The sequence below is a fragment of the Lagenorhynchus albirostris genome, chromosome 16 (assembly GCF_949774975.1).
Source record: "Lagenorhynchus albirostris chromosome 16, mLagAlb1.1, whole genome shotgun sequence".
Lineage (NCBI taxonomy): Eukaryota > Metazoa > Chordata > Mammalia > Artiodactyla > Delphinidae > Lagenorhynchus > Lagenorhynchus albirostris.
The window spans coordinates 58,718,896-58,732,314 of record NC_083110.1 but is presented as its reverse complement, the minus strand read 5'-3'; the positions used below and the strand labels follow the sequence as shown (position 1 = coordinate 58,732,314).

Below are 13,419 nucleotides of genomic sequence, written 5' to 3'. Positions count from 1 at the left end.
CGCTCCTGCTACTGAGGTTGCCACACCACAGTGAAGAACAATCATTACAGAAGACACAGGGAAGCACGTCCCTGCCTTTAAGAGGCTCCCAGCCTCTGCTGAAAGAGAACACACACACACACACAATCTCAAGAAACAAACAAGAACACTTTCATGGAACAGTATTTTAATAATAATAACTGTTAGCTGCATTTCTACCCCAGACCATGAGATCCTCAAGGTCAACCAAATACAAAGGAAGTGATTCAGAATAGAGGTCAGCACACTTCCTCTGTAAAGGGCTAGATTGCAAATACTTCAGGCTCGCGGGCCATGTATGCTCTGTTGCAACTACTCAACCCTGCTGTTTAGCAAAAAGCAGCCATATGTAAATGAATTAGCGGGGCTGTGTTACAGTAAAACTTTATTACGGATATGAAATTTGAACTTATCATTTTTGCATGTCACAAAATAAAATTATTATTCTGATTTTTTCCAACTGAAAAATGTAAAAAAAAAAATTTAGCTTCTGGGTCATATAAAAACAGGTGGCATGCTCTTGAGGGCTGTAGTTTGCCAATCCTTGATCTAGAAGGTGTCTCATGCAAAACCTTTCTTCAAGTATTTTTCTGGACAAAGTAATGATCAAGAAAAAACTAGGTTAGAGACAAGATCCTAATTGCTTCCTTTTTTTCCCCCAAGAATCATGAGTCTTTACATTACCATTTCATGCCTAGGGCAAATCAGAATGATTACTAACTAGGCTTGTCCTGGGGAGACGGTGAACACAACCTGTAATTTGCCTGTCTCAAATTCTCTTTAGAATCAGGCAGCATAAATCAATGCAAGCATCCTAAATAATTTTCTAATGACAAAGGTAGTCATCATCCCTGATCTGAATCAAGAATATACCTGAACCACAAGTTCAGCATCTCATCTCAGGAAGCCATGTATGAAATCAGTCTCATCAAGGTTTAAAAGAAGTGAACTGAAGTGTAAACATAAAAGCTCATAAATGTCTAGATTATCTTTCTTACAATGAGGATTACCCCTGGGGAAACACATAAATATGCAGAGACACACTTGGTATTAAACAGTCACTATGAGGAAAGATGAAAAGAATGTAAACGCAATACTAACAATATTCTCTATTATGAAATCTCTGATTATTCTCCAAGAGTCAAAAGGATAAAACACATAGGAACTGGTGTTTTTTGTAAAGAACACTATACAGATGTGAGGGAAAAAATAAGATACATTTTCAGAAGGAGGTCAAGAGCTAAACATAAAATGTATTTTTTTAAGGGTGCATGGAAGACTTTTTAAATTTTAAAATGAGGGACATTCCCTTCTAACGGGACTGAAAACAAATCATTCCGCTTTGAGCAAGGCTGGCTTTGTCCTGGGTGCTCCAGGCCATTTGAACAGTCCATTTCCCCCTCCAAGTCACGCTTTAAAAGCCAAACAGGACAAAAAGAGCCCAGATCCTCTTTCTCTATACCACCTTTGAGAGCCCCGAACATCTCAGGCCTTGGGCCACCTCTGGCATTAAGAAACTCTTGAAAGAGTCTTACTTTGCTAAGAGTAAGGCTGAGGAAGAGGGTTTAAGCTCCACAGTCCAACAGTTGTGGACTTTAATGAGACAAGATTCATGTTCAACACTCAGCCCAGAATCAAGCCGACTCCTGGGCAAACAGGTGTGGATACTTCCCTTCCCCTGCCCCGATCCAAGACCACCTCTCAAAAGGCAGAGAAGCACAGAACAAGAAAAACACAATTTTTCTTGTGTACCCTAACCCGTCCTGCTTTCTCTATATATACCCTGCTGCACCACCACTGCCCCAGCAAAACTATGCCTGCAAACCTCACCTCTACCCTGGCCCATGGGTCCTGGAATAGAGACATTTCAACAGTTGCTATCCATCAATTTAACAATCCCCCCTCACTTCTTAAGTATTTGAATTATGACCATAGGTACAGACAGAAATTTATCTGAAAACAATTTGCCTAATTGTGTAAAATGAAAATTTAGTAAAGAACAAGTCTCCCTCCAGATGTAAAATAAATGTGAAAACCAGGAATGGAGTTTTCTGTTCAGGGCAAGCAATGCCCAAATCAATAGTTAGAAGCAGTTGGCTTTTCAAAATCAACATGGCCAGTTGACACTACAGGACCTGCCTCTTCTTCCTCTCTGATGAAGTGACTGGAATATACTGGTAGGTGGTACCCAGCCTACACACACAGTGCATAATTAGAAACAGGCAGACAACAGCTGGAGAGATGTCAGATGACTCACAAACAACATGACAAATAAAAGCAAAGGTTTTGGAAAATTACACTCAGGCGATGGTACTCACTGTATAAATCTGTTTCATCTAGAATCTCAGATTTGATGATTTCTTCAATCACATCCTCTAATGTGACAATTCCCAGAACTTCATAAAATGGATCCCCCTCTCCCTCATTGTTTACTCGCTGCACAATAGCCAGGTGAGATTTACCTTTAAAGAAAAGAAAACAAAGAGGTAATTTTCAGAATTTCCTGAATGAAGTCTTATAAATGATGATGGTAAAAATAGCAGCGAACACAGATACAAGATTATCAAAGTCTATCTTTCAGCATTTAAAAATGGTTTGGAAATACCACAAACAAATGGAAAAGCTTCATGGGCCATAAAAAGTAAGACCAGTTAATCCAGAAGAGCATCATCGTCTACACACATGGTACCACCATGTTACCACTTGCTTCCTGATGGATTTGGTCTTCGGTTATGTCAGCTCTTCCTTTGTGACCTTTTAGCAACTGCTACTTTACTTTAGGAGAGTTCTCAAAGTGTGGTCTGTGGACCCCTAGGGGTGCCCAAGACCCTTTTAGGAGAGTCAGAAAGGTCAAACTATTTTCATTTAGAACACTAAAATGTTCCTGGAATTTTCCACTGTGTTGATATTTGCACCAATGGTGTAAAGTGCCTGAGCACAAATCAAGGCAGCGGTAGTGGTGGTCACTATGCTAGTGGTCACTGCCTTCTCCACACACACACACACACACACACACACACACACACACAGAGAGAGAGGGTAAAAAATTAGTTCCTCTTAAGAATATCCCTTAAATTAGGAGTTTGGGATTAAAATATACACACTACCATATATAAAATAGATAGCCAACAAGGACCTACTGTATAGCACAGGGAACTATACTCAATATCTTGTAATCACCTATAATGGAAGAGAATTTTAAAAAGTATATAAATATATATGTGTGTATATACATATATACATATATATGTAACTGAATCACTTTGCTGTACACCTTAAACTAACACAACATTGTAAATCGGCTATATTTTAATAAAAATTTAAAAATAAAATAATTCTTTTCAGACAACAACAACAAAAAGAATATCCTTGATGAAGCAGTAAAAGTTATAAGCTTCATTAAACCTTGATTCCCGGGACCTGTCTTTCAATACTGTATGTGACAAATTGCGAAGTACGGTAGAACACTTCTGTTGCATTCTCAAGTACGATAGTTGTTCTGAGGAAAAGGACTCAAATTCTTTTAAGGAGAATGACTCAACGCAAATTGTTTGAGTTGCAAGTTGGATCAGCCACTTTTTCCCACTGAACATCTTTTTTATTTGAAAGAATGGCTACCAAACAAACTATGATTATTTAGACTTGGATATTTGGCAGACATTTTCTTGAAAATGAACAAGATGAGCTTGTTACATTAAGGAAAACAACAGCAGTGTTTGCTGCCAAAGATAACATCTGAGCTTTCAAGGGAAAATTAGAATTTTGGGAAACTTGTATCCACCGCCATGAGCTTGAGAGCTTCTCAGTGAAGACTTTTCTGATGAGACAGGTGGTGCTATTAACAAATGAGATTTTGAAAGCACTGAACAATAAAATGTGTCAACATTTCAAAGATCTGCATAACTCTGTGAACAAGTATTTTCCAAATGACCATGGCCATGGTGTCACCAAATCACGCATGGGTAAATGATTTATTCAGAATGCAATACATAACAGTGGATTTTTAAAAACTTTTTATTTTGCAGTAATTTTAGATTTACAGAAAAGTTGCAAAGACAGTAGTGTCCCTGTATACCCTTTACTCAATTTCTCCCCCACTGATAACATCTTACTTTACCATGATATAGTCATCAAAACTAGAAACTGACATTGATATGGTAATATTCAGTAAATTCCAGATTTTATTTGGATTTCACCAGTTTTTCCAGTAATGTTCTCTTTCTGTTCAAGTGTCCAATCCAGAGTACTGTATTGCATTTAGCTGTCATGTCTTCCCAGGTTCCTCTGTTCAGATGTGGAACTGTGACAGATTCCCAGTCCCCCCTCGTTTTTCATGAGCTTGACCATCAAGTAGCACTGGTCAGGTACTCTGCAGAATGACCTCTTATCTGGATATGTCTTTCTCACGATTAGACTGGGATTATGAGTTTTCTAGTTACATCACATCAGGGCTCACATGGCAGCCACATGACATCACAGGCGATGTTCACCTTCACCACTTGGTTAAGGTAAAGTTTCCCAGGTTTCTTCTCCACTACAAAGTTACTAACTTTTCCCTTTCCCTCATTCTACTTTTTGGAAGCAAGTCACTAGGTCTAGCCCACCCCCAGGGAGGGGTGAGTGGTAGGAATTAAGCTCTACTTCCTGGAGTCAGAGGGTAGCTACACACATTATTCAGAATTCTTCTGTAAGGAAGATTCCAGACCAAAAGATTTTAATGTAACAGTGCACCAAAAGTCCACTGGCATAGTTTCAGATTCTATACTGCAACTAACCTTTAAGAAACTATCACTTGGGGAGTTTGGGTATATTATCAAGGAAGAACATACACAATTATTCAAAAAGCCTATTAAAATACCCCTCCCTTTTCCAAATACATATTTGTGTGAGGCCAGATTTTCTTCACATACTTCAATTAAAACAGTATACAGCACAGACTGAATGCAGAAGAGAATCCAGCCGTCCTCCACTTAGCTAGATAATAAAGAGATACACATAAAGGTAAACAATGACACTGTTTTAGAAAAAAGTTATTTTTAATAAAAATGTTGTTTATGTTAACATGTAATGGATTTATGATTGTCCCTTAAAAACGAATAAGTAAATGTTGAAAATTTCTCAGGTTTAATTTCAAATATAGTAAACATCAAAAAGATATAACCTACAAGGAAGAACACATGCTGTGAAGCTGACCAGTCCTGGATGTGAACTCCAGCACTGCCACTTCAGCCATCACCAGCAGTGTGATCGTGAGCAAACTACCTAACTTTTCTGAGCCTCAGTCTCCTCTAAACCCAGGCTCATTCATGATAGTCGCTGCCACACAGGATTATCGTGAGTGTCAGAGATAATGTTGGTACCTAGCAAAGACAGTGCCTGGGATCCACTGGGTGATCAATAAATGGTAGCTCCTATTAATTTATTAATATTCCCCCTCAATTCTAAGGCACCATCAACTTATTGCCAGCTTAGTAAGAAAAAAAAACCCTACTACACTAAATGTACACTGTGGTTAAAAGATGCATTTCAATTTCAGAAAGATCTTTTAAAATATTAAATTTATCTCAAACACCAATATTGGTTTTCCCAACCCAAGGCACGCAAGGCATCTGAAACTTATCCTTAGGTTACGCCAAGGAGACATGATATCTGGAAATTTCATGATCAGTTCACACGTATATTATTTTTTTTAATGTCAGGGTGAGGTTTTTGGGTTTTTGCGGGGGGGTGGGTGGGTGGAGTGAGGGGGTGTCCTTTAAATAAAGTTTACTTAAAACTTCAAACTGGGTGAGTTTGCTCAGACACAATCAGCCAGACAAACTAAAAATATCCTGAAGGCCAGGTCTGATCAAGTTCCCAGCACTTACTCAGAAACTGGCTTTGGTTCTGTAGAGCTTGTCCGCCCTTTTCCGCTCTGCCTCAGACCCCTTTATACGCAACAATGTCTGGAGGCCTAGAAGTTTAGATCGTTAGACAATTAGGCCTCCTAACAATTTGCATCCTTAGCATGCTCACGCTCAAAGAATGAAAATATTTTGAGCAAATGAGACTAGCAGGGAAACTCATCAGCAATAGATATAAACACGCATCAGCTCAAGTCGATTCTAGTCTAGTCAATTTGGTCCGGTCAGTTTCTCACATCTGCTTTCCCAAGGACCCAAACATAAGCAGTTAAAAATTCTTGGTGAATGCTGTCTGTCGAAAGTTAAATTCTTTTGCTATTCCCAGCTTGTGATCATTTAAAAGGAATTTTCCAAAGCAAGGTCTAATATTAGACTCAAAATGAAGTTTCCATTCCACTGAGGCGCTATTCTCACCAAAGTAACTACCGCATAATCAGATTGTCTTGGAGCAATTCGTTTAAATGCAGATGGACATACTTGAAATACCAGCTCAGCAGCACCAACAGATCTGACTGGAAAGAGCCTTACTCTCGGAGAAATTATTCATGTAAGGTAGGCTTCTGAGATTGAAAATTATTGAGTTTCCTTCCAAGCTCACTTGTTCCCTTTCACACCCCCACCTCCAATGTTGAAACTTCTTCATCTGCCCCAGAGTCACATATTTTTAGCTTTGGAATTCCTGGTGAGAAGTCTTGTTTTTTGAACCTTCTTCCCACTAAGCAGTACAAAAAAAAAAATGATACCCCTCTTCCCTAATCATGCTTTTGGAGAACAACGATACAAGGTACCTCTTCCCCCACTTAACCATTCGCTGCAGGGAGTTCAGTCTTTGGCCTCATCCATGGAGCAATCAAAAAGAAAATGTAAACCCGTCAATACAGAAATTTTAAAAACTGAGCTCAAATAGCATCCTTTTGAACCTGAGTGTTGGAGGCATTAAGCCAGGATTGAAAGCAGCAAAGCAATTTTGGGGAAACTAATAAAAGGCATTTATAAACCAAAAACTAGAATTTTTTTGGATTCTTAACCTCCAAAGAATGAAAACACAGCAATCAGCACAATATGTAATTATAGGCATTAAGTAGCACTAAAACTTTTAAATATACATGGATTAAATAAACTTGATTAACTATATACAGAATAAAGCAGACATTAGGGCTTGGAGACAGCCCTTTTTTGCTAGCTATAAGAGGTCTTGCAGTATTCATGTCATTTCCAACTGTCCTGAACTTTATACCCATAGCCTCTCTTCACGTAGTCTGGTTCTAGATCACTAAGGGATCACTAAGTCAGACCTAAGAGAATCTATGCAGGCCTCTCTTCAGAGTACAGGGCTCTATCAATATATTTCTATTCAAATTCAGTATCATAAGTTATTATGAAATAATCACCTAGATTTTAACTGCTACGTGCTCAAAACAGGGCACTTGCACAGATGAAATTACAAGAACATGTCTTCATTGTGAGGTACTAAGTAAAATCATCTACACACAGTAAAACTGGGATCGAATTTCTGCCTCTGCCTGCTTTCACTGCTCCCTAAATCAAAGTATTGCCTACTCTCTCTGGAGAATCAGCCCAGAATGGTAGCAGGTTGCCACACTCCCATTTTTTAACCTTACCACGACGCTAGGCTCGAATTCTGAATGACAGATACCATTTGTATTTTGATAGAAATAATTAACTAGATAGTGATTAGGCTGGCAAAGGGTACCTTAACTGCCTGATGAAAATATGGACTCGTTGGCTATCATACAAGTTTGATGTCAATCAAGTGAAATGGAACAGTAGACAGAGTAAGTGAAATAGCTAAGGAAGAAAGCCAAGAGGGTAGATGAAGTAGAATGGAATTAGGAACAACTCGACACAGCTGCACTAATAACAAGTGACAGGCGGTAGTCCAAGAGACCTAACAATGCAAGCGCAAGGCAGACAGTCTTAAATGCCACTCGAACAGCAGGAGGAAAACAAACAGAAGATTCAGCCATGAGAAACTAAAGCCAAACGTCTTATATCTGCGATGGCTGCCGTGTCACACCGCTGTAGGGGCACAGAATGCAAGGCCTAATGGTTCCCCCGAGGTTGTGCAGTGTCGTGGCCCCTCACTTCAAGAAGGGTAGGGCAAATGAAGCGTTTGATATGCCTTTGTTTTTAAACATTTCCCAGTTTATCTAACAAAAGAATTATAATAACTCAATAAGTAAGAATTAATAGGGGCTTCCCTGGTGGCGCAGTGGTTGAGAGTCCGCCTGCCGATGCAGGGGATACGGGTTCGTGCCCCGGTCCGGGAAGATCCCACGTGCCGCGGAGCGGCTGGGCCCATGAGCCATGGCCTCTGAGCCTGCGCTCCGCAACGGGAGAGGCCACAACAGTGAGAGGCCCGCGTACCGCAAAAAAAAAAAAAAAAGAAAGAAAAGAAAAGAATTAATAAAGTTCCTTAGAGTGAGTTCTATGACAGGGGTCCCCAACCCCCGGGCCGAGGACAGGTACCGGGTCGCACGGCAGGAGGTGAGTGGCGAGCGAACAAAACTTCATCTGCCGCTCCCCATCGCTCGCATTACCGCCTGAACCATCCCCCCATCCCGCACCCCCGTCCACGGAAAAACTGTCTTCCGCGGAACCGGTCCCTGGTGCCAAAAAGGTTGGGGACCGATGTTCTATGGAACTAGTGATAAAAGAAGGAAATGCTCTGTAAATCAGAATTCAGGGCTCCCATCACTAAAACAAAACGGGATGGAGGATAGATTTGAATGGTCATACTTAAGATCTCCCAAGGAAACCAGTTTGCATATTAGTCATCAAGGAAGTCAATACACTTTAAATAGCATTAGAGTTAGATTTAGTCTGACTTACAAAAAGTGAACAAACTGATCAATGAGCTAATGTTTATGAACATAATTTATAATCCAGAAAATACAATGCTATGTATGTATCAATGAACTATAGTCACACAAATCCATTCATTCACTCAGTAAACATTTACTGAATGCCTACTATGTGCCAGGCTCATACCTCAGGGAACAAAACAAAGCTCTGGCTTTCAAGGAACATTCTAGCAGGGGAGACAGACACTAAGGGAAAGAGATAGTATGAAAGCATGTCAGATTGTATAAAATGTGCTGTGGAGAACAAAAAAGCAGGGGCCGAATTATTTAATTTAGGCTGGCCAAGGGAAAGGGGACATTGAGCTGAAGGTCGTTAAACAGCCAAATGAAGTAAGTAAGGGGCTGGGGAAGATGTTTCAGGTGGAGGGAACAATGGAGCGCTGAAGAGGGGAGGCCTGGCGTGCTTGAGGAAAAGCAAGGACGCTGGTGTGGCTGGAACAGAGAGCAGGAGACGAAGAATCAAAGATGGGGGTGGGGGCGGGCAGCAGGGGTGGTGGGCAGTGGGCAGATCATGTCACCATCACAAGGACTTTAGCTTTTACTCGGAGATGGGAAGTCCCTGGAGGGTTCTGAGCTGAAGAGTGACTTGATCTGTATTGTTTTGAAAGGATCACTGGCTGCTGTGGTGAGAAAAGTCCTGGCAGCTGGTGGGAGAAAGATGCAGCAGGAAAGGCAGAGCCGGGAAAAAGGAAACCCAATCAAGAAGTTATTTCATGACTTTTTTTTTTTCTTAAATTCCATATATATGTTAGCATACGGTATTTGTCTCTCTCTTTCTGACTTCACTCTGTATGACAGACTCTAGGTCTATCCACCTCATTACAAATAACTCAATTTCGTTTCTTTTTATGGCTGAGTAATATTCCATTGTATATATGTGCCACATCTTCTTTATCCATTCATCCGATGATGGGCACTTAGGTTGCTTCCATGTCCTGGCTATTGTAAATAGAGCTGCAATGAACATTTTGGTACATGACTCTTTTTGAATTATAACTGATTCACTTTGTTATAAAGCAGAAACTAACACACCATTGTAAAGCAATTATACCCCAATAAAGATGGGAGGGAGGGAGGGAGGAAGGGAGGGAGGGAGGGAGGGAGGAAGGAAGGAAGGAAGGAAGGAAGGAAGGAAGGAAGGAAGGAAGGAAGGAAGGAAGGAAGGAAGGATGGATGGATGGATGGATGGAAGGAAGGAGTTATTTCAGCAATCCCAGTGAGAGGAGATAGTGACCGGAACCAGATGCTAACAGTGGAGGGGGTGAGAAGTACATCGATTCCAGGTATGTATTTTAGAAGGAGCCAACAGGTTTTGCTGATGGACTGAATGTAGGCGGGAGAGAAGGAGACAAGCCAAGGCTGACTCTAAGGTTTTGGGGCCTGAGCCGTGGAAAGGATAGAGTTGCCAATAAGGACTGTGGGAGGTACACGTCTGGAAGGAAAAAATCAATTCAGTTTTAGACAGGTTAAGTTCCAGATGCCTACTAGACATCCTAGTGGAAATGTCAAACAGGCAGTTACATACCTACGTCAGAACTCGAGAAAGAGAGAGCGAGCGAGACATGTGGGTTACAGATGAAGAGCGAGAACCCCCAGAGAAGAGAGGCTAGTGAAGCCAGACACTGGAGGAGATCGCTGAGAGAGAGGGTGTGGGCAGAGAAAAGATCCCAGCACTGAGCCTGGGGCAGGCCAATGTCTCATAGGGCAGGAAGTAGAGATACAGCCAAAAAGGAGATTGAGAAGGAGGGGCCGGTGGAGTGAGCAGAGAATAGAGAGAACAGTGTTTTGGAAGCCAAACTTTTTAAAAACCACTTCAAGAAGCAGAAAAGAGTCAAAAGTATATGTGGTCAAAAGGTTGTGAAAGATGATTCTGGTGACAAAAGATGCTCAAGATAAGAAAGGTCATAGATGAAGAATCCAAAGATTATCATCTCAGTGCCATCCACTGTGATTTCCAGAACAGCCCTTCCTACTTCTAACAGGGACACACACTGGCCTGCTTCTGCCAGGGAGCCTTCACCGGAGAGAAAAAGGCCTGTGTCTTTAGACAGAGTCTGGTTTGTCCTCCCCCAAATAACACCACTTTTGAATACCCACTTCTGGAAATGATGCCATTAGATCTCCAATCACCCAGGCTTAAAATTCTAAATCACCTTTGCCTCTTCTCTCCATTTCTCCCCACCCTTTTTTTCCCCTTTTTAATGAAGAATGAATGGATGGATACCTACATGCAATAATGTGTATAAAATGCACGGCTCAGGGACCTCCCGGGTGGTCCAGCGGTTAAGACTCCACGCTTCCAATGCAGGGGGTGTGGGTTTGATCCCTGGTCAGGGAGCTAAGATCTCACATGCCTTTCGGCCAAAAAACCAAAACATAAAACAGAAGCCAAATTGTAACAAATTCAATGAAGACTTTAAAAAACATTGGTCCACATCAAAAAAAAAAAAGAAAGAAAATGCATAGTTCAAGGAGTAGTTACAGAACTACCACCCAGGAGGGACTAGAGGGGACTTCAGGGGTATGGGAGGCAGGGGCAGGAAGGCACCAGGGCGCGACAGGAGAAGCAGCTAAGTCGGATAAGCAGACGTAAGCAGGTTCCGAGGGGGAATACAGGCCTGCCTGTGGCCTCCCAGGTAGGACCTGTCGGCAACCCCTTCTGTGTTAATAGCAGGTCCCCATAAAATAGATGACCTGGTGGTCCAGCAGCATATTATCTCATGATGACTCAGTGGCAATACAACCTCAGAAAAGGGGAAGCAATGCTCCTACTACATTTAGCCATATGTTGAATAGTGTGTTCAGGTCTGGGTCTTGCATTTTGTAAGAGGCAAACTGAGGCGAGAGCTACCAAGATCTCGTAAGATGTATACGCAGTGGCACACGAGGAGGAAATGAAGGCCAGAGACACTGAGCTAGACGAGAAACCTGGGCAGGGATGAGGCAGGACGGCAGCCTTCAAATCTCTGAAACGTAAGTAACCATTTGGTTCTTGTGGTCCCTCCTCAGCTGACAACGCTGCCCGTGTACTCGAACCTCATGTACCACAAGGTTAGTTGTTTCCCTGCTTAGATCATAAACTCCTTGACCACAGGGACCTCTGTGTTATTCATCTTTGTCTTACTCTTCATCCGCAGGCCCCACCAAGCCTAGCATAATAACCTGACACTCCTACATACACAAAGGTAATACTTACTAAACCGCAACACAATCATATCATCCTATTACTCAAAAAGTGCTCGTTTCCCATCCACAGCTAAATTTAAAAGAAAACGTCTTCGAGTGGGGTTCAAAGGCCATCATCCTCCTCTTATGCTCTCATTGTCCCGGCCAATCAAATGACTTGATTTTGTCCAATCATAACCTCCATGGTTTTCTCCATCCCCACAGAAGAGGTAAGAAGGAGCCTCTCCTCAGGGGAAGTGATCAGCGATCACAGGAGCCCGACTCCTGCACACACAGCCCTAACACAGCCCCGCCTCAGCTACACCTGGGCCCGGGGAGTGCCTGGGTCTCTACACCCACATTACTCTTAACAGTAGATAGGTCCTTACCCTATCCATCGCCCTCTCAGTTCAACAGGTGCAAAATCAGAAGAAAAAGAAACCCTGAATAACAAGCTATAGTACACAAAAGCAGCTATTTTCTCACAGATTTCTGTAATGAATACATGGATGAATTCTAACACATGCCTTGCAGATCTTCTACTGCCTCATACGGTGATAGATCTAGTATTATGACATGAGTACAATGGTAAAGTTTGCTTAAGGAGAAGCAACACGATTTCATTCAGGGAGCTATCACCTTGCTATTTCTGTCCTGTTTAAAGCTAAAAAAAAAAAAACCCACAACCTTCATGTTTTTTTAAGTACTTATTTTACCTCACCATCCCAGCCACAGCTAAGTGCATTTTTTCCAACTGAATTTTCCCACCATAAAATACACCAGAAAAATGTGACACAGATCTTAAAATAGTCCTGTATAAATAATTCAGGAGTATATCTATAGAAGCACTTGCTGTATATAGAAATACACTGGTTTTAAGTGATGATAACTGTTGCTATTCCAGGAGACAAAAGCCCTCTTTTATCAGAAGTTTTACTACTTCTGAAAATTCCAGTGGCCACCAGCTAAGTGGCTGACCAGATCTCCCTAGCAGGACAGCTTCTCAGCTCCAGGTATGTGGGGTTCCTCGGCCATCGACACTCCCAGTTAGGTCACATCTGCCAGGAGGTTTACTAGGGTGGAATATGGAATCATGGTTTCCTAAAAAATAATCTAATTTGGGGGGGTGAGGGTAGGAGTTTTTGATGCAGACAGTATTTCTTAATAGGGCCGTTTCCTGGGTAGAACCCGAATTTATCTACTAATTTAGATTATAACTGCTTTCAGGGAAATTCGTTGACCAAGCTCTGAAAGTAAGAAGGGCAATCATTCACGGAGGTGCTCAGCCTCTAAGGGACTTAAAAAAAAACAGAAGCAAAGCCTATGCCTTCCCTGAAGGTTGACTGCAGAGACCTGGGCACAGAGCAGGGAGCCCCCAGGAGTCGGAGCACCTAGGTTGAGTTCACCAGGGCCCAGTCTCAATGCTGCTCCCTGGAGGTTACCTCTCT

General features: G+C 41.8%; 1 protein-coding gene across 2 annotated transcripts in view; it reads right to left on the bottom strand.

The window, feature by feature from the left end:
- The window catches only part of CNNM2 (cyclin and CBS domain divalent metal cation transport mediator 2), a 137,903-nt gene that overhangs the window by 20,697 nt on the left and 103,787 nt on the right, over positions 1-13,419 (bottom strand). For both annotated transcript variants that reach the window (XM_060125811.1, XM_060125812.1), the window contains exon 2: positions 2,337-2,480. In XM_060125811.1, coding sequence (XP_059981794.1) covers positions 2,337-2,480 — 144 coding nt within the window. The remainder of the gene's footprint in view (positions 1-2,336; positions 2,481-13,419) is intronic.